This window comes from Pelmatolapia mariae, linkage group LG16_19, assembly GCF_036321145.2.
Source record: "Pelmatolapia mariae isolate MD_Pm_ZW linkage group LG16_19, Pm_UMD_F_2, whole genome shotgun sequence".
Lineage (NCBI taxonomy): Eukaryota > Metazoa > Chordata > Actinopteri > Cichliformes > Cichlidae > Pelmatolapia > Pelmatolapia mariae.
This window is the reverse complement of record NC_086241.1, coordinates 19,522,455-19,547,124: the sequence shown is the minus strand read 5'-3', so window position 1 is coordinate 19,547,124 and position 24,670 is coordinate 19,522,455. Positions and strand designations below refer to the sequence as shown.

The window sequence follows — 24,670 nt, the reverse complement described above, 5'->3', positions numbered from 1 at the left end:
TGAAGGAAAAAATCTAAATACATTATTCCTGCTTTGTAAAACAATTATCCAACACAAATGATACTTAAACCCTTGTGCAGCACCATGTTTTCTTGAGAACAAGACACAGTGGTGTATACTAACCTGAAAATAGCACACAGTGTTTTATTCAGATTTCATGTGAGCCCCTCTGCCTGGTTTTTGGGTCCTGTGGCACCCAATTAAGGAAAATCCTGGATGCTCCCCTGAAAAAACAAACCCCACTCTTTTCTCAGACAGCGCAGACAGCAAGGATTTTGGTCCTCCCCGTGATCGCCGTTGTTTTGATGTACATTTAAGGTAAAGCCACGTGTGTTTTCGTCGGTTACGCTGTTTAAAAGGCTGAACAGAAAGCACACTGCATCCTTAATTCATGTCATGTGTGAAAGGTTTTGTTTCCGCCCCTCCTCTCTCTGTGTCGCTGTAGGTCTTCAGCCATTTTCAGCCCGCCTCCTTTCTTTGCTAGACTCACAAAAGAATCATCGGTCCTGTTGTGTTCTAACATTTTTGGGCTGTGGACTTTTTTCTCCCGGAAGTTGGAATGTGTAAATATTATGATTAATGGACAGCAATGATTAGCGGATGGATGGAGCTGCTTCCTTTTGTGGCAGTTTCTGCCACAATATACCGTCCATATGTGACTCTGCGCTACTACGTGTCCTTCTCGTGACGTTGTCTCTTCTATGTGCTGATGTAGAAGGTATTTTGTAGTACCTAGGCTGCGATGAACTGAATTTGAATGTTGTATTTGTCCACTGCAGCTCCTTATTTTAACATTCACGCTTCAGAGATTTGGCTTACAAGACATATGGCGTCAATGTTCGCTGCGGGGTCTTAATACTATTATTTTTTAAACGAGCTTTGTGGTTCATAAAAGTGAATGGTGGTGTATTATCATTTATTATCTATTTGTTACATATGCATATTTAACTTGAAATCGATGGTTTCTGTTTGTAATTTCAGTTTGTGTTGATACAATAAACATCCACAAAGTTCTAGACTGTAGTTCTTTGTTCATGAACGTGCTGTATAATTAGTAACACTACTCTCTTCCCCAAATGCCCTCAGGAATGTTGCTTATTGTTCATTTTTCATATAATGTTATTTATAAGTAAATGAGAGAACAGATGAATCCAAGCAATGACCTAACAGGATGGTCACCTGTTACTGAACTACTGTACAATACAGAGTTTTTGTGTAGTTAACTGTTAATATGTAACTATATAAGGGCATGGTGAGGACGCTGGAGGATATTGTTTTCATTCCTCTGTTAAGAGTGGAGGTGGGTGTTTTCAGGGCCATTTTCCTATGCTTTGGCGCATGACTACTCACACGACCTTGACTGGCTCACATTGAGTTAAGAAAATAAGCTGTGTTACGTTACCTACCAGACATCTGTGTATTTTCTTATTTTGATCATTTGATGAACAAAATAAGTTGCAAGCGTCAGTAGATTAAACCCCCAAGAAACTAGTTCTAAATATTTGTCATAGTTATTTTTCAATGTCTACCCAGCTTAATTTCAAAATTTGTTTGAAAGATGAAGCATACACACACACAAAAACACAAGAGTTCATCACACTTTGATATGAATGTCCTTGGATTCTCTTTTGTTTCTATTTTCAGCTCTGCCTTAATCACGTTTTCTGTACTTTCCAGCTCTCCAGGTGATTGGTGGAAGTGTGACAGTGGAACAAGGAAGTACCGCTATCTTATCATGCTATGTCACTGGTACCAATGATGACCTGACACAGATTACCTGGCAGAGGAAGACGAGAGAAAAACCTCACAATGACAATTTCCTGACTATCTTACCCAGAGAGGGACAACAGTTTGTCAATGGAGGTGATGATCGATTTAAATATATCGGGAATTTTAACAACAAAAATGGAACTCTCCAGTTATCCAATGTTACCCTGAAGGATGAAGGCAGCTACACGTGCATCTTCACCTTGTTTCCAAGTGGAAATCAGAAGACTGAGATACCTCTAAACTTGCTTGGTATAAAGAAAGCATTTTATTTAAAATATTCTGGGTGTTTGTGTGTGACACAGAGTTACTTTCACCATCTTGCTTGCATGTTTATTTATTTGTGTGCTGTAACTCTCCTAGTGCCTCCATTCACAAGCGTCAAGGACAATTTTCCCACTTTGGGCACAGAAGAGGTTTTATTTGCTACCTGCACGGCTGCTGGATCGAAGCCTCCTGCAGAGGTGAGGTGGCTCACTGATGGTTTGGGAGACAAAGTGAGGACAACAACAAACTCCACACAGTATGACAACGATACAACTACCACAGTCAGCTCATTGTTTGGCGTTCCTACGAGAGAGATTAACGGTCAACAGGTCCAATGTGTTATCAGAGGTGACTCCCTGTCTAAAGAAGAGAGTCTGCCCTTCACTATACAGATCTACTGTGAGTGTCAACTGCTCATGTAGTTTATTATTTGTCTTCTTTTGTGTTGCTGTTGACTGAAGAATATTAATTATTTAGTCAAATATTAAAAGTACACATGCACACCCAGGATTAACTGATTAAACTGGAACTGCAGCTACAAAGCAATACTATAGAACTTATGGCGTTACCAGTTAATCTGTATTATCTACTCATGCAACAGAAATAGTTTCATAAATTATGGATAAATAAAAGTAACAGCTGCACTTTTTAAAACTATACCCTGCATCTTTGTTTTGAATAAAAGCAGACTTAAACCCTCAAAACTTCATACTTTCAGGTAGTCTTAAGTGTTAAGAGTTGAGACGGTTTTGCTTTTTTTCCTTTGTTCATGAGTTGATTTTTTTGTTTTTTCCCAGTATGGGGTACCAGCTTTATCCTTCTTCTCATGCTACTGTCACTCACCCATGTTTTCACAATAGCTGGATAAATATTTTGCGAAAGATGAGACGAGTAATGGAACCTGATCTGTGTCCTGAGACACAACCACCCAGTTCAGCTGAAATGCAGCAAACTCAATAAGGTTGTGCATTAGTGCGTGTACCAGCAAGGCTTTGGTAGGGGAAAAGTAGAACTACAAATATGTCTATTTTTGACACCAGTTAGATCATTTGAATCTTGAGAGCATCACAAAATGAATAATGTCTACCCTGAATTTGGATATTTTAGCTCCCTTGAATGAGTTTTGTTCTCGGTAAGAGTGCAGATGTTCAGGTTAAAAATTAACTCTCACCAGTTGAGGCAAGTGACACAACACCACGGTGCACAGACTAGCTTAAACCTGTTTGTAAAGCTCGACAATTACTTCATTTGTTTGAGATCCATTCAGTACACATGGGAAATGGCAGAAGGTGAAGCAAAAACACTAGAGACTGTTTTCAAAGTTAAAGCATGCTCTTCCAGTATTGTGGGCTCTTTTTTTAAATGACACGGTTTGTCTGTGGTGTTGTATTTCTGCTTGAAATCCCCATAAAAGCCATGCTTTTAAACAGGGCACCAACATGCTTGAATGTGTACAAAATGATCTCTGCTTGAAAATGAGTGTAAGGTACCCAAAATGCATTTCTTTGTTTTGATTCAAATACATATGAAAAGTTGTTTGATATGATTAAGATGTACTCAGTTAAGAATTAACACAGGTCTCTAATTTTTTGCTTTCTTTTCTTTGCAGTTTCTCCCACAGAAGTGAACATTAGCGTGATTTCAGAGGACTCGTTCGAGTGTGTGACAGAAGCCAAACCAAATGCAAACTTTACCTGGAGCAGGTAAAGTAGTTTGAATATTGGTTTCATTTGAAATATTCATTTCATTTCACAGGAGTGGTAATAATAAAGGCACTGAATCTTATATAGTGCTTGTCTACTCTCCTGGAGCACTCAAAGCGCTTTATACACACCCATTCAGATAAGCACTTTCTTCTATGCTTTTTAAGTGCTCACTAGTTAACATTTACACACCAATGGATGCAACTTGTTAGTATCTGGCCAGTATCTTGCCCAAGGATATTTGGCATGCAGACTGGGGGAGTCAGGGATCGAACCATCAACCATTCAGTAGATGACCTTCTCTACCTCCTGAGCTACAGCCACTCCCCCAGAAAATAGTGTTATCACCAAGCACATGTCATGCAAAGCAGTTTCAAAGAGACATGAAGGTTACTTCCAATTCTGACCTACATCCATCCACTCAATGTCCTCCTCGACTATAATTTATAAAACTGCCACCGTCTACAAAGATGTTTAGCTCTTAGCACAGCTCACATTTTTCTGCCCTCTCTGTACATTTCATGATCAGGTCTCGTTCATGTTTTTCAGATCTGGCCAGTCTTTGCTGCAGTCTTCTGTCAAAGTAGACGGTGCAAAGCTACAACTGCTGAGCCTGACCTCTGATCTAAATGGCCTTTATCAGTGTGAAGCATCTAACACATATGGAAGTAAGCGCGGCCAGCTCTACGTGCATGTGGCATCAGGTGAGGTCAGCTTGGTTTTGGCTGTGCAGTTTGTCCAAATCTTTTTGAACTGGTTTCTGATATTGGGGGATTTTAGCTTATCTGGATGTCGTGTCATTCTGATGTTGTTCTGTTTCAGAAACTTAAACATCCACTATGAGAGTAAAATGATGGACTTCTGTAGGCATTCCACTCACATCCAAATTAGAGGTTAGGAATCGTTTGTAAGCAAATAGCTTAAAGAAATGATTGCCTTACCTTAGAGCCAGCATAAAACAGACAACTAAATGATTCAGTGCAGTACATATTACTCAAGTCAGTTCTACAATTTAAAACTTAAAGCATGTCATAAATTAAATATACAGTGGAACCGTGGCTTACAAAGACCCCATTTAATGAAAAATTCAAGTTACGAAGGCACTTAACGGCAATATTTCTGCCCGTGGTACGGCAAAATGCCTGCGTAACGAAATAGATAAAATAGAAAATAAAAAATAAATAAATTAAATTCCATAATGTTATGTACATGTACACGTACGTATGTATGCATGCATACGTATGCTTTCTTCAACCTCCGCCACCTCTCCTCCACCAAGAACTTGATCTTCAGCAACCATCGCCTCACTTAAAAGGCGATGGAAAAAGGTGCTTCGACTTACGAAAATTTTGACTTACGAAGACCCTCTGGAACGAATTAATTTCGTAAGTCGGGGTTCCACTGTATTCTGTTCATGGCCATATAAGTTTCTTATGCCTCAGATAGGGCTGCACGATTTTGCATAAAATGAGAATCACGATTTTTTTGCTTAGAATTGAGATCACGATTCTCTCACGATTTTCTTTTCCAATATAAATATTTATTGCACTTATTAACTGCACATCAACTTCGTAACAGTTGAAACTGAACATAAAAACAATAAATGCCTCACATTTTGTGGTTGCCGCAAAATGTTGTACTGCTTGAAATTCCGTTTCCACCGTTGCTCGTCACTGCGTGTATAGAGCAGGTAATGCAACAATAGAAAAATAGTTGCGGGACGGCACTGTGTAGCGTTTGTCTAGGGTGTTGATCATTTTCCTAAATCCCTCGTTTTGCACAGTGTTGATATATCTTTGGTCAGGTGATAAGTAATAGCCTCCGTAATTTCTTTGTGCCTGCGGGAGTTCGACGTGTATAGGGAAGCGCTGTATAAGGTTCCCGTTATTGATGTTTGGGTGGTTGACCGGGACGGATTTTCTCCTGTCACTTTCTCGTCATCCCTGACGTGTTCTCCGTTGTTTTTTCCCTGCCAATTTGAGCATCACGGCACAGCTTCTGTATCACGTGGTATAAGGCTCCGCCCTGGTCATTTGTTGAGCAGGAAGAGTGAGCGCTTGTTTTCATGCAGATTACGTCCCGGATCAAAATGCGGTACAATCGTCGTCGTCTTTTTTTTTCTTTTTTTTTTTTTAAATCGTTGTCATTTGGAAATGAGATCGCACATAAGTATGAATCGAGATCGCGATTTTCTAACGATTAATCGTGCAGCCCTAGCCTCAGACTGTATTAGTCTGAGAGTTTTTGAATGTGCAGTGGGTGCAAGTAGTCTTCTTTCGGCTGCTCTCCTTAGAGAAGCTATGAAAAAATACTTTAAAGAAAGAAAGAAAGAAAGTCTGGCTCCGTGGACTAAACTATCCATTACCATTGGAAACAAAAAGGGGCTCAGAGCTGATCCCTGCTGTAATCTCACAATCATCCTGAACCCATATGTCACCCCTGTCGCACATCTCACTGTTTCGCTGTCCTCATACATGTTCTGCACCACCTTCACATGCTTCTCTGCCACTCCTGACTTCTTCATGCAGTATAAGTTTCTTTCTTGGGTCCCTTTCATATCCTTTCTTTAGATCCATAAAGACTGGCCTTTTCTGTACTTTTCCATCAATACTCTGAAAGAAAACATCTTTAGTGCTCTTTCTTGGCATGAAGCCATACTGCTGCCCACCTCTCGTCTTACCCGAGGTTCAGCAACTCTCTCTCAAATCTTCATGTTATAGCCTCATTTTCCTCAGACATCATCCCACTCTCCAACACTCTCTGTTATACATTCTTGTCAAAATGTTTACTGTCCGCTCTCCTAGACATATCTGTACCTCCACAGGTACAGTTAAGGAAATAATTATTTGATCCCCTGGTGAATTAATAATTTTTCTCAGTTACAAAGAAATGAACAGGCTCTAATGGTTTCATTTAGCTTCATTTTAGTGTTGTCAGAATATCAACCAAAGAAAACCCCAACAAAAAACTCATAAGTTATAAATTCATTTGCATGTTATGTTTTCCCCCAAGCAAAGTATCACTTAGTACTTGGTCGAGAAACCGCTGTTCTTTAGAGACTCCTTTGTGACCTACTATGTGACCTTGGGTCACTGTCATGCTCCTGGCTGAGGGCAATTGATGGTCATTTTATATTTCTTCCTTTTCCAAATATTCACACCAGCAGTTGTCACCTTCTCACTGAGCTACTTGCTGAGGGTCTTGTAATCCATTACAGCAGATCAACAGTCTTGTCCATGATGTCCTTTGATAGCTCTTTGGTCTTTCCCATGGTGCTGAGTTAGAAAAGAAGGAACCAGTTCTGTGGTTTCTTCAGTTCAGGCCTTTGAAACCAGAATTCTGGCTATTTGTTCTGGACCTTAGGTTGATATTTTGTCTCTTACCATTAAAATTAAACTACCATAAAAATTAGAGACAGTTCATTTCTTTCTGCTTTTCCCTAACTGTATCAGACAGCTTTCTTACACACCTTTCTCATCTTCTCTTCCTTTATCTTCGCCCAAGACTAGAAAAGTTTTCACCAGAACATTTTTGACCAACAGTACCAGAAGCGATCATTGTTAACCTGCCCTCAACCTACATGAGCTACATGTTTGATTTGTGCATGGTATATCTTTAATTATTGTCTGAGTCATCTAAATATGAAATATAAAACATAAATGCCAGATAATGTAATCCTCATTATATCCTTCATTCTTGTGTCCCTGCAGGAGCGTGCTCTGCTGCATGGGCCTTACTTGGTGTTTTTATATGTGTTTTTTTCCTGAGCATCGTTGGGGCTGCAGTATGGTACTTTTATACACATGAAGATCAAAGGTACTTCATACATTAACTTGCACGTATTCAAAATGTAGAATAATATTTAGTAGACCTGACTTTAAAGCATGTGGACCTACTGTCCAAACTGAAGTATAGACTCTTTAATTCAAAATTGTCTTTATTTTTACACACACACACACACACACACACACACACACACACACACACACACACACACATATATATATAGGTGTGTGTGTGTGTGTGTGTGTGTGTGTACAGTCTCTATTTTAGGGTGTTCGAATTTCATTGGACAATTTATTTCAAAGCCGTGTTGAATGCTTCTTCATTTTTTCTTAAAATAAAGAGAAAAACCGTATGGAAATGTGGACTCTTAATGCTAATTAGTCAGGCAGTACATATGCTGCAAAATGTAAAAAAAAAAAAAAAACCTAATCAGAAAGGGAGTGCAAATGTTAGGAATGGCCTAATTGGCAATTTTGATACTTTCTGTGGGGCAAAAAAGTGCACTAGTTAGCGTGTTACAATAGACATTTTAGGCTAGATTTCATTCAGCGAGGGGGGAAAGGAAGACTAGCTTGTGAACAATGTTTTTTGTACAGATGAAACTAAGTAAAACTGGTACCAAAATAGTAGAAATGAAAAGGATGGAAACATAAAAAAAGGATAATCTGATAAGTAGATATCCTCTTTAAAACACAGTGAATTTAGTCTTGTAAAATGTTAATCTCAATGATTTCAATCAATATGGAGAATATGATTATTTAATGAGTATTGAGTGATGTTTTTTTTTAATTAAAAAAAAAGTTGTATTGTACTGTCTCAGGTGATGCACCTAAATTAGTGCATCGCTCTAAAATCAAAAGTGTTTCCAGACAATACATGATGCACTTCTTCGGACAAGCTCCTCGTTTGCCATTTGTCTTTGTTTTGCATATTTGGGTATCTGTCTTTTAACGTTGGGTTATTCATGCACTTGTTTGTTTTATTTTAAATCTAGTGCGGTGGTGTTGGAGGGGAAACTGAACTTTTCGAATTGTTGTCCCAAAATTTCCAGGCGTAGGTTTACACTTTTTTGGCAGCGTGTCCCAACAAATGAACCAGCTGGTGACAGTGCAGCGCAACAAGAACAACAACAGATGGAGGTCAGTAACAGTTAATTCACTGAAATGTGCCATTGTTGTTTTGTTTTCATTTTTGTTCCAGTCAAAATTAAATTTCTCTTTCCAAATATTTTGGTGCTATTTACTTTATTTAATGTAAAATTATGTTATGCAGTTATGGCAGATATATTTGTAGTTTTAGTTTTGTACAAGTCATTTTATTAAATCTGCCCTTCTCCAAAAGTAAATCTTTTTAATTATTAATGTGTGCATTGAATGTTGTAGGAGTTTTTTTTTAAAAATATGCAGATACACTGAAAGTCTTTGCATGTTCAGATGAAATTACATGCCGTTTTAAACAAATTCTCTTAAATTCAGCAATCTCTGTGACAGCTGTGGAAGCAAAGGATGAGCAACATCTGGACTGAATGCTCGACCAACATGACATTCTAGAGTCAGCTGCTAAATGAACAGATGAAGAACAGGTGGAGGTACTCGGTGTCCGTTTATCTCTCTGCCCCACTTTTGTTTATCATGTCTTAGTTTTAAATGAAGTTTCTTTATTGCTTTCTTGTCACTGCCATGGCATTTGGGTTCTACCTTGACATACCAGCTCTGGCTAATATGAATGGCAGTTTTTCTATGACATTTGCATCTCCTGATAACAAAAGCCTTTAAGCTACTGAGGATTTCAACCCACAGGGCTTCTGTTTAAAACAATGTTATCAGTGTTATCAGTACACCACAGAGACTCGCACAGACAGCACAAACAGTCAAGTGAAGCACACCGTCTGATTACCTTGTAATCCGAACCAGTAAAATTACCACATAGTACATAACACTTGAAAAATAGAGCCCCACCCTTGTTAGCGCACGGCAGATGTTTTGCTTGGATAATCTAACATAAAGCAACATACAAAGAAATTTGAAAGAAAAAAACATCTTTTAAAAAATCTTAGTGAGGTTTTGTTACTGTGTTGAATTATTGGTTGTTTCATTTTGTTTTTTTAATTAATTTGAAGAAAATCAAAGGTCTTCACCCTTCTGAAATTTTTTAATTTAACTGTAAAAAGCAGTACGTTGTAGCATTTTCCAGGCGAGTATAGTTAGAAAGGTCACATTTCTCTCATTAATCATTAATCTTAATGACTGTATTAATTTAGATTACATGCTGGTCAATGTTTAATGTCAAACTAGAACAGAACACCAAAGCATACACACTAAAATGCTGGAAATTTTGTGGTGGTACTCAACACACTGCAGTTTAAAAGTCTGCTTCAGCATCTTGACTAAAAGTATCAACCAGGAAAGAAAAGTTTGAGAAAATTAAACAAGCTATTTATGATTTTATAGTATTCACACACGTAATAAGTTATTAGTTCAATGTTATCTTCCTATTTTCGCTCTTTGTCATAATGTGCAGTGTGAGGAATAATAAAAAACAGCGACTGATCAGCAAGAGTAAGCATAGGGTAATTGATAAAGAAGTAAAAGCAAAGGTCTGTTCAGGTGTAGGAAAGAAGTATTCCCTACATCCCCCTTCATGAATCACCACCTTATCACAGGGGTTTGCGTGCCATTCTGATCCCAGGAGCTATGTTGTTGAGGACAGTTTGGCCCTGGTAGGGCCTCCCAAGGCAAAGTGTTCATGGGTAAAGGGCCAGACCAAGTGTGATTCAAAAGAGTTCGATGATGAGAAGTTACTTGACAAAATCTTGGTTACCAGGGCCCCTTCATAAGGCCAAACTTAGTCAAGGGGCTATTTTTGGAAAGACCCATTATTCATGGGTCCTGGCTGACCCCAGTTACTCCAGTGAACCCATCACCTGCTGGAGGGACCATATTGGTCCAGTGTTATGTGGATCAGGTGCTAAAACTGGTTTGTGATATACGGTGATAATCAAGTGTTCCTTTTTGAGCAGTGTACTATGTTGAGTATCATACATAATGAGAAAGGTTTTCTAAAATGTCCACTCAGGCAAAACAAGCTTTGTTAATGATTTGTTAACAGCTGCACTCCAGCTGCTGTAGGTGGAGAGCAGTGACCAGTCTTATAAAGTCACACTTCACACATGGCTTTATTAAATGTACTGCTAATTAACAAAAATTAATTGTTTTATGATTAGATTTTTTTTCCCACCAGATTTGTCATTGACTGAAATATTATGTGATAGAGCAGAAGGCGCGTATTGTGTGAGGATGTTAGCGTGATGTTAAGTAGAAAGAAAAATTTTAATCATATTCCATGTTTTCAAGTGTTAAGTGCTTATTCTAAATTATTATCATTAAATTCTGGGTTTGTTTTATTTTGCTTTGTTTTTAATGTTCTAGTGTTGTTGATTCACAGTTTCCATTGTCTCACTGGTCATGATGGTACATATGTGGATGTTTCAGTATAAATCTTTTTACAGTTTTAAATAGTCAAGCAAACTGCAGCTATTAATAATTGCTACAAAAACAATACCTCTTTTTATACTTTTTAGAAGTGTACTCTGGTACTGCCTGAAGTTTTTGTTTTAAGCTGCTTCACTTTTGTAAAAAGTTAATTCGCATATTTAACTGCTGTTACAAACAAGCTTGAAGGGGGCCATAGCAGCGTGTTGTTTTATACTATTTATATTTTAGGATAGAAACTGCTGACTCATCTTGTCTGGATCTTGTTGCTAAATCTGTTTTTAGATTTAGTAATGGATGTAAAGATATTCTTTGCCTTTTTCCTGCATACTGCTGAATATTGTAAATTTAGTTACATAACTTTTTTAATCCTTGTTAGCATTAGCAATTAGCATTCACTTGCGTGTGTATTTTAACTCTACACTTTATATTATTCATCAGATTTTTTTTCTTTCCTTTAAACCTAACAATGAAGACATGACACTTTATGGTTTTAAACCTTTTAAGAAAGTGAGATCATTAAAAATGTTTTCATTTTTAAAGTATATCCATGCACCGTACATGATAACAGTGGTTCTCAAGCTGTGGAACATGGCCCCACTGGTGAAGCATCATGGAAAAAAAAGGTTTTGTTTTTTTTTTGTTTTTGTTTTTGTAAAAGCCATTAAAAAAACAAGAGTCTGTTGCTTTCAATGCTGACTTTGAACTAAAATTCATCTTGTACCTTTTTGATTTGTTAATGAGTAATTAATTACTTAACTAATTACAAACTCCTTGATGTGGACACTAAACTTTTTTTTATTATTTAATTTCATTCATTTCATTTTTCATTTATACAGTGGGGCATGTCAGAAAAAGTTTGAGAACCACTGTGTTAAAGCATTACACAAGTAGGTTTCCATGTTGTCAGAAAACTATTCATCACCATTAATTATTATTATTAGTAGTATTATTATTTAATACTGTATAGCCTGTACTGCTGTCTCCAATGGCTTTTTTAATGCTGACAGGAACTGTTTTAAGATATACCTGCTGTTTTTTTTTTTGTTTTGTTTTTTTAAAAGGTTGACTAAACTGAACATTTGAAACAAATTTAATGTATCCAGAGAATGTTAAATTTTTATCCCGATTGCCAGGACAAACAATTTCTCTGAATTGTGTGAATGAATTGTATTCATCATTTTGATTTGAATTAGGTTCTGTAACAACTGTTTATTATTTGTTCTTTTGTCATTATATTGTTATAACTATTTATAATTTGTATGCTTTAAATAATATGCAGTATACCTACTCTGATAGTCCAGGCTGCATTGATATAAAACTTGATTATCATACAATTAATACACAAGTAATACAACTGGCAAACTAAATAGGTTTCCTGCAGTAGCATTGTGCTAATAACTCTCACGGATGTTAATGTTGCATTCCTTTCCTTTAGTTCAATAAAAATCAATTAATGCCCATATGTCCTCTCCTGAAAAGCTGTATCACTGTACCAGCATTATCCTCTTCACAGCACATTAACTAAAATTGGTTCCCTATAGAGCAAGTGCACAGGAAGTGCCTGGCGTGCAGGTAACTGAAGAACCTTTATTAACACAAGTAATGACATAGTTGTAGCTGTAATTTAATTATTGTAATTACTTATGTTGGGAAATCAGTTTTATCCCGGTTCTTTTTTATTCCTCGGGCCTCCAGAGATGGCACCGGACCCAGTAGTCATTTTTACAAAAATCTTTATTCATCTTTATTTAAGCATGCACTTCTAGAAGGGAAGACGAGGCCGGTGTCCCTCTGCAACAATCTTCACCCCTTTGTTAGTCACAGCCAGCTTTATAGAGGCGACCCCATCATAAATCCCCCATGGTGTGCTGGAAACTCTGTATGTCTGTGTGTGTATGCACGAGCACGTGAGTGCCTGTGTGTGCGCGTACCCGCGTGTCTATGTGAGTGCACGTGAGTGAGTGTGCATGTGGATGTGTGAGTGTAACAGTTAAAACACTGTGGGTGTGTGTCTCTTCCTAGGGGCCATAAAAACCATCTCCCTTCCAGACCACAGTTATCAAGTTACAAATGTTGAGACCCCCACACAGGTATCCTCTGGGGAATTTCCACTCAGCATTAACTCCTCTTTGTCTTACTTTCACAGTTCAACTGGGGAGGGTCTCCTAAGATCTACTCCTAAGGTCATGACACAGTCAGGCCTTTATTTATATCCAGGGCAGTGTCAGTATCTCTACCATAATTCTACATTCTATCTTAACACATTTCTAAACTAAAAATTCCTGCATGTCTAAACTCTAAAATAAGCTAAACATTTCTACAAATCCCCCTTTTTATCTGCCCTATGGCAGATAAAACTACACTAAATCTTTCACCATAATGTTTTCATACTGTGACTCCCCCTTTCCCAAAAGTGGCATCCTGGTGCTGGACTTTGTATCAGATTCTCCCACAGCACGATTGATGAGTCTTACGAACAAAGCTCTGATACAAGGCACACAACGACACCCACATGTCGCTAATATTGCAGTAAAAACAGACGAAGAAACCATAATTGACATAATGAAACCTTTCCATTGCCCAAAGACAGAGGTCATCCACGCTTCCAGCAGGTTATCCACTCCTGAATGCTCATACATTGTGGTGGACAACGTCTTTAGGCCTTCCAGAGTTCGGGTCACAGAGCCGTCTGGAGCTGTGTTATTTAAAATAAAAGTACAATACATATCCCCAAACATCGCGCAAACGCCCCCTTTTTCTCCTATTAAAACGAGAGGTGCACCTAAACGTACCATGGCACAGAGACCAAAAGTCCCACTAGGAATTCTAACATACAACCTGTACCCACCATAATAATAATACAAACCAGCACGTGCCCACAGGCCTATTTCAGTGCCGGTGTCTCTTGATAACTTTCCTCTGGCCAGGTACGTCACAGTGCACCAATCAGCGTTAATCTCTCCGGCCTCATGCTCATGTCTGCCAGAGAAAAACACAGTAAAGTTAAAACACGCGTAGTTGGCTCTTCTCGGTGTGAAAGGACCAAGTACAGTATCATTACCTATTGGTGGAAACAAACTTGCTAACATAGTACAATTACCTTCAGAAACCGCTTCTCTGGTGAGTCTGAGCATGCACTTAAATCCCCACTGGTCTTCGGGATATAAAGGAGCTGGTTCTGTGAAAAGATGTGGGCGGGCAGCTGCGCACGCCACACAATCTGAAACATTCTGTTCCCTACCATTTTGGATAAGCCAGTCTAGCCACAAATTACTTTCACGGTAGCCAGTGGCCATTGAAATGAGCTGTTTAGGTTTTAATCTTGTATAATCTACCTCAAGTATTTGTGGGCCCGATTCAGAAAGTGACAATGGTGCGGGAGATGTTGATACAATTATTTCAGCCACCTCAGGTGCAGAATCTCTAAAATTAATTTTAACCAAACCATATGGATCCTTCCCTGAGACGTCTACTCAGGGAAGTACTCCTAAGTACACCACAGATCGAGCGGGCCACACGGTGTCATGCCAACGATTCAGTGACAGGGTCAACGGGTTCTGCCCAGCTGAGAAGTCCCGCTGAAACCCAAGCTTCTGCCACGTGGTGTCCTTGTAGGGGCGCCACGTGCCAGAATACTCCACTATAGTAGACCAGTACTCACACGGGCCCTTCCAATAAGTGTGATAGGGGTAACCAAACTTCTAATTATTACACTCTATATCTACCATTAGATTGTAACCTACCCAGACATCATATCCCCACCATGAACTGTTTGAACCTTTACATTTAATGACAGCACAAAGGTCGAGTGTATACGAGGCTGTGGACCCTTTAACGCGGTCCAACTTTATACCGCCATAATAATCCAGACACTCATCTGATTTACCTGTTTCACTGCGTTTGGTTCGCTTTCCCGTGGCCTGTGGTGGTGGAGTCACCGGAGTGGATTCAGGTCTGTCTCTGGGCAATTCACTTATAAGAAAAATCACAGTTACAATAACCACAGTTATCACACCTAACACTACTGTTTCTCTCCAATTTCCCCCTCAACCAGCCTAGACAAGTTAACATGATGTAAATTTAGATGAAAGGCTTGTCTGTTTATATCTTTTCCCATGCAGAAGGCTTCTCTGCAGAGCATCAAATCATTTGTGCTGTTCACAGAATCACAATTCCATCGCTGGACTTCCTCTACGCTGTCACTTTTGGAACTTGGCACGCTCTCTCCATCCCTCGATTCTCACATTCCAACGCTGCTGAAGATTTTAAGGCAGAGCACGTCATACACCTTAGTTGTCTTCCTCAACGTCAACGTCGACACTCTTTCATTTTATTTAAGATTTTGCTGTGCAGAGTCTCCTCATGACGATCTCCTGCGCGATGTCTGCTGTGCTGAAGGTGATCTCTGATCCTCCTGAAGACTCTCTCCTGGCCTCAGCTCCCATCTTATGGACGATCTCCTCAGTCACTCCTTCTCATCATGGCACCTCACGACATCTGCAAATTAAAAATAACACTCCTCTCCCCACATGGCTTCCGCCATGTGTCAACTCCCCAACGAAACATGTACAAGAATGTTGTACCCTCTCTCTAAAACAATCTCCAGGGTTTCCCACTTGGAGCAGCCATACTCCAACCTGTAACCCTCTGTAAAAACATCAGTCAGCAAGTAAATGTTTAGGTTGTCTAACTCCCAGCTCCACCTGGAGCCTGTATCCTGGAAGATAAAGTCTTTAAGTTAAAACAACTACACATTTGCAACCAACTATAGATCATAAAAGTAATAAAGTATTCAACATAAAAGACAAGTATCATGTGCAGGTTTTCTCCAATCATTAAATCACTATTATTATCATAATTTGTCCCAAATCATGAATCATCCCAATTTATTCCACAATTTAATCGGTGACTTTCCTTAAGCAATGTCACTCCACTCATTTTATCACTATGAGCTCAATAGTGGCCAGCTAATGAGCCCATATTAAACTATTCCATAAACACTGCATCTCTCAGTTTTTTTCTCATGTCACTTGTCTGTTTTCTGCTGAATCCTCTACATGCACTCTTAGAAAAACAAACATTAACAACACACATGGACAATCCTGGAGGTCAGGCTCAGGTCGACAGGTTCCAGAGGTGCCGTAAAAGGTCATAAAGTTAAGCCTGCTGTAAAAGGAATGACACTGATTTCAACACAGGATGTGTTTCAAACTATTTTCACTTCTCCCCCATAATATTCAACATTTTCCCAACGACACAGTGTAATAGCATAATCAACATATAGCCTGTAAACACAGTTCCCTTCACTCATAAACCCAGTAATCCTGTAGTAGAAAGAACATTAACCATTAGTGTGTCCTGCTGTAACTCACATAATCAAACACATCTGCTGTAGAAAAGAAATGTAAATGTTAACGCTGCGCACAAGCCCATGAATAACACACCCCTGACAAATTCACAAACACAGAAAGTGGCATTTAAAAGGTTAAATCAGCACACAACCTAGGATGCTGCTGTCATCTTCCTGCTCCTGTAAAAGAAACACATAAATTCATCCACCCTTTTGTCCTATCTAGGTGGAGATTAACCTTGAGTAGTGGTCAAGTCTTGTCAGCTATTGTCAGCTTTTACCAGTCAGTCAGTTTTTTTTTTTCTCTCACTCATTCATTCATTCATTCCTTCTTTGCTGATAGTGGAAATTATCGTCGCATTTTCATTTCCACCCACAGCAAAATGACGTCATTTCAAAAAAAGAAAAGAAGAACTTTTAGATCGGATTATCTCGCTGAATCCTTTTTGGGCAGGGACTCTCATTTTCTAATTGTCCCAAAAAGCGACTTCCTCCAGAGCCCATTGTAATTTTTGGAGAAACTCACTTGCAACGGTTTTTTCGACATGTTGTGTAGTGCTTTTAATTCCCGTCGTGCAGATCTGCTTAAAGAAAAGAAATTCACAAACACAAGTCAGTGCACTTGCTCAAAAGAAAAATAAAATAAAAATAAAAAACAAAACTGTCAAACAAAACTCCCAGTGCACTGTCCAAAAAACAAAATAAAAATAAAAATAACAGATCAAAATGAAAAACAAAATTAAATAAAAATACCGAAGCCCAGTCTTAGGACTTGTCCCAGAATATTCTTTTTCTAATAGGTGAAAACACACCAAATCTAAGAGTGGGTGCCATGGTACAACCTTCCCCATACATCAGAAACAAAAACAAAACAAAACAAAAAACAAAAATCTGCTAGTTTCACTCATTTAAACTCTGGCTGCAGGATTCTGTTCACCCCTGTTATCATGTTCCCCAAAATAATACTACTTCAGTCGTCTATGTATCACTTCTCAACCCATTCAATAAACCAGACAGAATGATGGTACAGTATTACTTACTTAAAATTGTGTTTGATCCTAATGAGCTTTATTACGTGTATGTGTGTTAGTAGGGTTAACACATTTTCTATTTCTGTGTGTTCTTTTATGTACCTTCCCCCTTTTTTCTGAAACAAAACTCCGTTCACTCCAAGTTTTGTTTCAGAAACATCTAAATGAAAATCTCCGTCTCAGTCAGGCACAGCTAAACCCCAAATGCTTGCACGTTACCATCGGCAACCACGCTGTGTGTTATTAACCCCTTCTACAAATACCCTCTTTGGATGTGTGAAACTTTATGCATAATTTTGTATTTTCTGTAGTGGATGTCATGTGCATGTGTGGTGTTGTCCTTCCTTTTTCTCTAACAGTACTCTTGCATACCTCAGTGCTTGTCTTCCTCCCCCTTTTGTGGTGGTCTGGACACTTTATCAATCCTCCACTTCCAGGCAGTCGTTTGTCTCCCCTGATTCCTTAACCCAATTTGATTCCCCACACTAAAACAGCCTTCCTCTTCTTTCACTCTGGTCCTCTCTCTCCGGTCTTCTCTCCCACTTTGCAGTCCAATCGCAGTCAGTTCTCTTCAGCTTTGTCCCGTGTATGCTCCCACTGTCTCTTTCATTGCCATCTTGCTCCAAACACGGCAAGTGTCAAACTCCAACAATCTCCTCAAAGGTCCTTCACACACAGTGAAGTTGCAGCTTGCTGGAAACGCATCTCCATTCATCCAATCAAGATGACGGATCTTCTCTTTCTGATGCCGTTTGCCCATCGTGCTGCTGGACCTCTCTGCTCAGGTCTCTGGTATTGTCTCTTGGACTGCTGTCCACTGTTAATGTTCATCCTCGTGCTTCTGGAACTGCACTCTGTGTCTTCAGGGAGAGATTAGCTTCCTTGGAGCTTGCTTTTTCAGGATGAGGACGGGAAGCTGCAAAACAATTCAGCCAAAAATTCTGGCTGGGTGTTTCTATTTTTTATTTCTAATGATCTTAACCTATAATTTTCTTCCGACTGCTGCCCGTGGAGAATTGATCCAGGTCCGTTCCCCACCTGTAAACGACAGACTGAGAGACTTTCATCATTCACTGTGACTGCATATGTTTTCATCACTCCTAAAGCAACACATCTCCGGTTATTTTGTTTTGAACCCTATTGACTTTAAACCCCAACAATAAAAAATTTTATTTGTTCTTAACCGCAAACACAAAAAACTTCTTGATGTTGTTGTTAATTATTTTCATCCACAACACTCCAAATTATGTTTCTTTTGTGTCCAGCAGGGGAAGAAGGTGACCTGTAGTGTCACTGCTTTCCCCAGTTGGAGACAATTTCTCACTCACACTTCCACACTTTTTATTTTCTTTGTTGTCATTATTTTCTTTATCTTTTTCTCTCTTTTCTTTTTTTTACCCCATTGTATTACACCCACACATTAATCCTGTAAACTCACTCCTCCAACCTCATTTTTCTTTCACCCCAACAGCTCTCATACAGTCAGCAAACAAATTCTCCATCCATTCTTGAGTACTTGGTCACCTTTAAATGTCACTGTTAATTTTATCAATTTATTTATTATTACCTTAACACTAATCCACTGTTTAGTTTTTCTTTAGTTACTTTAGTTCATTTTCTCCTATTTAATCACTTTGATTTCTTAACTATTATTATTTCACAGGAAATCAACTAATGTACTTTTTTTTTTTTCCCCTCTTTTGTCATCAAGGAATTCACACACACACACACTCACAGGCTGGTCACTCGCCCCCACCTTTCTTTCTCTCTCATACACACACACACACACACACACACACACACACACACACTTTACTCCTCCTTTGTTCCACCTGTGAACCCGCCCCTCGAGGCTGGCTCACACACACCTCATGCTTCTCACAGTCTCATTCAAACTTTCTGCAAGACACCTTCTCTGCTGTGATTCAGGACAACGCCCTGATCAACACACAGAGTAGATATGGTCCGCTTTTTTAGAACTCAACAAAAACAAAATCATAAACTCACGATCTTCAGATCGCAGCCTGTAACCGCGATTTCTCTTTTGTCTCAAAACACAGTCAAATTCAATCCCAATAAACTCAGAATACGCAACAATCAGTGGCACGGTCTCCCGTCCACATACAGCACAAAAACACAATCTTAAACTCAAATCTCTTAGTTCCTACACACACTCACACATTTCCCCAAACACACACTTTTAGACGCGAATTCTTTTGTTACTTTAATTGACTCCCGTACTTCAAACGAGACGCCGACTCTAACGGCGCTTTGACACACACACTGCGCAGTCTACACACGCTGCAGTCAGTGAAGCAACTTGCCCCCACTCTCATGCAGGTTATCAACCGCGACTAGGATCCAACACCTAGATTTAGTTAAGGCGTCCCCGGTGCCTAGGTAACCAGCCTGGATCTCCTGTCCCACAGGTCCTACCCCCGCGTCCGAGAATAGGTGGGGCAACCAAGCCCGGAACACACACTGAGCTGGCGACGAGGCCTTTCAGCCCCGCTTTCTAACTAATAGTAACACATGTTTCCTGCTTTAACGCATGGAGGACGGATCACACACCGCCACTTTTTCCTAATATCTAAAACGGATGAAACACCGATTCAACTAATCCGTAACAAGCGTCTCCTGCTTTACCGCACGGAGATTTTCTTACGGGGCGCTAAACATCAACCTGAAGTTCTTAACAAAAGTCTCTTGCTTTAGTTGTGCCGGGACGGACCTAGCTGCCCCTTTATGCTACTGAGTGAATTTACACTGAGATACGCTCAACTTAGCGAACAGATAATTTAGGCTTTAAACAATATGCACGGTTCGAAAATAAACAGGTCGTGCTTACCTTTTAATCATGTGAGCCAGCTCTCTGTTCGCCTCGTTTCACAATCTCAGCTCTGCCAATTCCTCTCTGGGCCTCGAGCGAATCCCGGGTTTTCGGCACCAAAACTGTTGGGAAATCAGTTTTATCCCGGTTCTTTTTTATTCCTCGGGCCTCCAGAGATGGCACCGGATCCAGTAGTCATTTTTACAAAAATCTTTATTCATCTTTATTTAAGCATGCACTTCTAGAAGGGAAGACGAGGCCGGTGTCCCTCTGCAACAATCTTCACCCCTTTGTTAGTCACAGCCAGCTTTATAGAGGCGACCCCATCATAAATCCCCCATGGTGTGCTGGAAACTCTGTATGTCTGTGTGTGTATGCACGAGCACGTGAGTGCCTGTGTGTGCGCGTACCCGTGTGTCTATGTGAGTGCACGTGAGTGAGTGTGCATGTGGATGTGTGAGTGTAACAGTTAAAACACTGTGGGTGTGTGTCTCTTCCTAGGGGCCATAAAAACCATCTCCCTTCCAGACCACAGTTATCAATTTACAAATGTTGAGACCCCCACACAGGTATCCTCTGGGGAATTTCCACTCAGCATTAACTCCTCTTTGTCTTACTTTCACAGTTCAACTGGGGAGGGTCTCCTAAGATCTACTCCTAAGTTCATGACACAGTCAGGCCTTTATTTATATCCAGGGCAATGTCAGTATCTCTACCATAATTCTACATTCTATCCTAACACATTTCTAAACTCTGAAACAAACTAAAAATTCCTGCATGTCTAAACTCTAAAATAAGCTAAACATTTCTACACTTACTACAGTAACATGTTACAAAAATGTCATGTGATTACAGTAAAAGACGAACTAGGACTCCAGAAGAACAGGAACTTGATTTGCTGCGGAGATGTTAGACAAATTTTGCTATGACTCAGATTCTTATTTCTCACAAAGTGTTCTCAGTCATGTCTTTGCTTTCCATGTTTTGTTTTTTGTTCTTGTTTTTGTGCTTGCTATTCCTTTTTTATGTAGTTAAAATTAGGTGTTTTATAGGAAGACCTTAAACAAAGTATGCAGGACAGACACCACTTTGAGAGGATTAATTAAATCTGTAGCCTCTGATTCTTCTGAAAATGCCTGGTGGACTTTAAATATCAAATTGTTTGTGACTGAGATGTTTTGCTGTTTTGTTTTTTATTTATTTTTTAATGAAAATTTAATTGATCATACTTTTGGACGGCATGTTTTGGATTATCCTGGTCTGGATGATCTCTCTTCTCCCTGTCTTAATTGGATTGGACTGCAGCTCTGTGCAGTCCAATCCAATTAAGACAGGGAGATGAAGGCAATTCTATAATTAATAGAGTCGAAGATAACTAAGAAAACAATCACATCATCTACTTGACACAGTAATATTTTATAATGTGTCCACAAGAGGTCACTGCAGACCATAAATTGGCTATATGGCACAAGCCTTAATAAGTGACTAGTAGTGAGGCAAGAAAATGGCAAGCTAGCAACAGCTAAACTAAACAATAAACAATAGAAAAGTCCTTTAAATGCTGGATGTAATCATCATGGGAGATTCTGGCCACTGCTATTAGCTTAGTACTAAATAATTAAATAATCCTACCAACATGGTATTAATATGCTGAGGCATAACTTTAACATGCACAAACAACTATAGCCATTATCATACCAATGAATCTGTTCAAGGGAATAACACTTACAGGTTCATTAATACACAATTAATCACACAAAACGGCATTACAACTGCTATGCTCTGCCGCTGCTCCTTTAGACTCCTACTCTCCCTCTACGTGCTGAGCACATGGCCACTGATGCGCTTATTCCCTTTGGATGTGATTCTTGCCTCTAGACATGCCAAGTGAAAGCAGGAAATTTGAACAGCCACCCCCAAATTCACTAAGTGAATTTGCAGGACACAAATGTCCCTGCTGAATAATATATACCGGGGTGGGCAACTCTAGGCCTCGAGGGCCAGTGTCCTGCAGATTTATATGTGTCCTTGATCCAGTACAGTTGATTCAAATAGCTAAATTACCTCCTCAACATGTCTTGTAGTTCTCCAGAGGCCTGGTAATTAACTAATCATTTGATTCAGGTGTGTTGACCCAGGGTGATATCTAAAACCTGCAGGACACCGGCCCTCGAGGCCTGGAGTTGCCCATCCCTGATATACACCCTTTTAGTCCTCTGGCATTTTTGGAAGAGTAATAGGTTTAGTGACAGGGCGAATATATTTAGCCCCTTTTATGTCAACCTCAGCTGTGCATATCTTGGCATTATTGCTGGGGATTACTTTAGTTACCCTCCCAACTGGCCACAGTGCCCTTGGTAGTTGTGGGTCAACCACTCGATCTACAGTGAGATCTGAGGTTTAGATGCGCCACTTTTGACAAAGCTGAAGGTTAGGTAAGTATTTGCGAGTAAACTGAACCCAGAAATGGTCAGCAAGCACTTGGCTGTGTCTCCAGCGGCGGTATCCCAGTAGGTCATTCATGCTGTACACTGCTTGTGGTAGGGATGCGTCTCTCCGCCCCATAAGCAGAAGGTTAGGAGTAATGGGATCAGGGTCCACAATGTCCAGTGTTGCATAACCAAGCATGTCCACATAATTATGGATGATTAAAATTGTGATATTTAAAAAACACACACTGTTTCTTAAAGAACATAAATTAAGAAATAGATTGCAAACATACATTATTTTATAATTATTATTTACTTATGTATTCTTTTTACTTTATTATTATAGCACTGGAAATAAATAATAAGGGAAGGATTCTGGATCAGCACCGTGATGGAAACTTGTGCCCATAGTATATACAGTATTCTGAAGAAGGTCTAAATTGTCACTGTATGTGTGTGTGTGTTTTATGTGTATAAATTTTTTAAATTCTTACTAATAATATAGCATTGTCCAGACATGCCTGGTAAGGACACGAGGAAACAGTGACAAAAATAGCTGTGTGAGGCTACTAAAGGCAGTGGATTCCTCAGCAGCTGGATTACAAAGAGCACAAGTAACATTAATACATGTACCAGTTGTTGGAGAGGTATTCCAGGAATGTTTTGCTGGACGATGATGAAGGACAGCAAGTTGAGAGTGATAGATGAGACGAGGAAATAGAAGGAGGAAGAGAGGCAAAGAGTGATTCACAGGCAGAGCCTAGTTAATTTCTCACAGTTTTTTGTTGCCTTATGGTTCCAAGCACTGTCACCTATCTTTGCATGTTATTATTATTTCATAAAACTTGTTTAATCAGCTACCATCTCTCCTATGGGCTTTTTACAGTCTACAGTCTCAGATCAACACAGCCCTGCCCTCGAGCACTATCAGCAGCAGGAGCAGCAGGAACCCCTCAACAGCAACATTGTACCCATCAGGTAAAACATAGGCTACGTTTGCTTTGCCTTGTCGCCACCTCACAACAGTGATATAGTATGATGCGATCCCATATTAGATTCTTGAATGTGTGTTGTTGTTATTCAGCCTGGTTCAATGTGCCCCTTTTTAACTTTGAGCACCCGCCCCTTTAAACGTCTCTGCACATCCCTGCACACACACATTGAAAAAAAAAATTTATTAAAAAAAAAAGATTGCCTCAACAAAAGGGCACTTTGGTCACCCATCAGGAAAGGGGCAGGTGCTCAAGCCCCTGCTGCCCCCCCCTCTGCACGTGCCTGCTGGTGGGGCATGCTCAGGCTGTAATGGTGTGGTGGGGGGCACTGACTGAGGCACATGTGGTTCTGGCTGTGATGTAATAGGGGACAGTGGCTGAGGCATCACAAGAGAAGCAGGAGGTGGTGAAATGGGCAATGCAGGCTGCATTAAAGCAGGAGGTACAGGAGGCAACGGAGGCAAGCAGGCTAAGGGGGCTGTGGATGTGGAGGCAGATATAGGCACGGCTTCTGAAGCAGGTTGCGGGTTTGATGCAGCAGTCTCAAGCTGCACTTGAGGAGTGGGGACTTGTGGTGGAGCATGCAGTTTTTTTTTTTAAATAATCATCAGCCTCCATCTATCATCAGCAGATGAGCATCAGATTAGATAGATTCGTCCCTCTGAAAGCTCTTGGAGTTTGCCTCATCCAAGTATCATACAGTTAAAAACATGATTGTGGATAACCATAATGAAAAAACAGATTCACACACCTGTCCCTGATGTCCTCACAGACATTTTGGGGACTTTAGAGATCAGTGACCTTCATGAGAAAATGTATAATTTTTTTGTAAACTTAATATAATATAATATAATACATAACTTAATAATATAAGCTATAAACTGTATATGTATAGTTTATAGTTTGCACTGTGCGTGGTTGCAGTCTTGTGTGCCACCCCCCCCCCCCCCCCCAAAAAAAAAGGAAAACAACGGAAACTCCCTAAGTTTCTCTTCTCGCAGCAGCAGCAGGTGGCCAACTT

General features: G+C 39.7%; 1 protein-coding gene across 2 annotated transcripts; it reads left to right on the top strand.

Annotated features, from left to right (window-relative positions):
- Positions 1 to 458: 458 nt before the first annotated feature.
- On the top strand, positions 459 to 12,471 carry LOC134646138 (nectin-3-like). 2 transcript variants are annotated; one of them, XM_063499867.1, is made up of 8 exons: positions 459 to 718; positions 1,678 to 2,019; positions 2,131 to 2,433; positions 3,644 to 3,737; positions 4,287 to 4,441; positions 7,448 to 7,553; positions 8,575 to 8,662; positions 8,999 to 12,471. In XM_063499867.1, the coding sequence occupies exons 1-8, from the start codon at positions 601 to 603 to the stop codon at positions 9,008 to 9,010; spliced, it is 1,218 nt and encodes a 405-aa protein (XP_063355937.1). In that variant the 5' UTR covers positions 459 to 600; the 3' UTR covers positions 9,011 to 12,471. The 2 variants fall into 2 exon arrangements, with proteins under 2 accessions (XP_063355937.1, XP_063355936.1); XM_063499866.1 differs by having other exon boundaries at positions 8,518 to 8,662.
- The last annotated feature ends 12,199 nt before the right edge of the window (positions 12,472 to 24,670 follow it).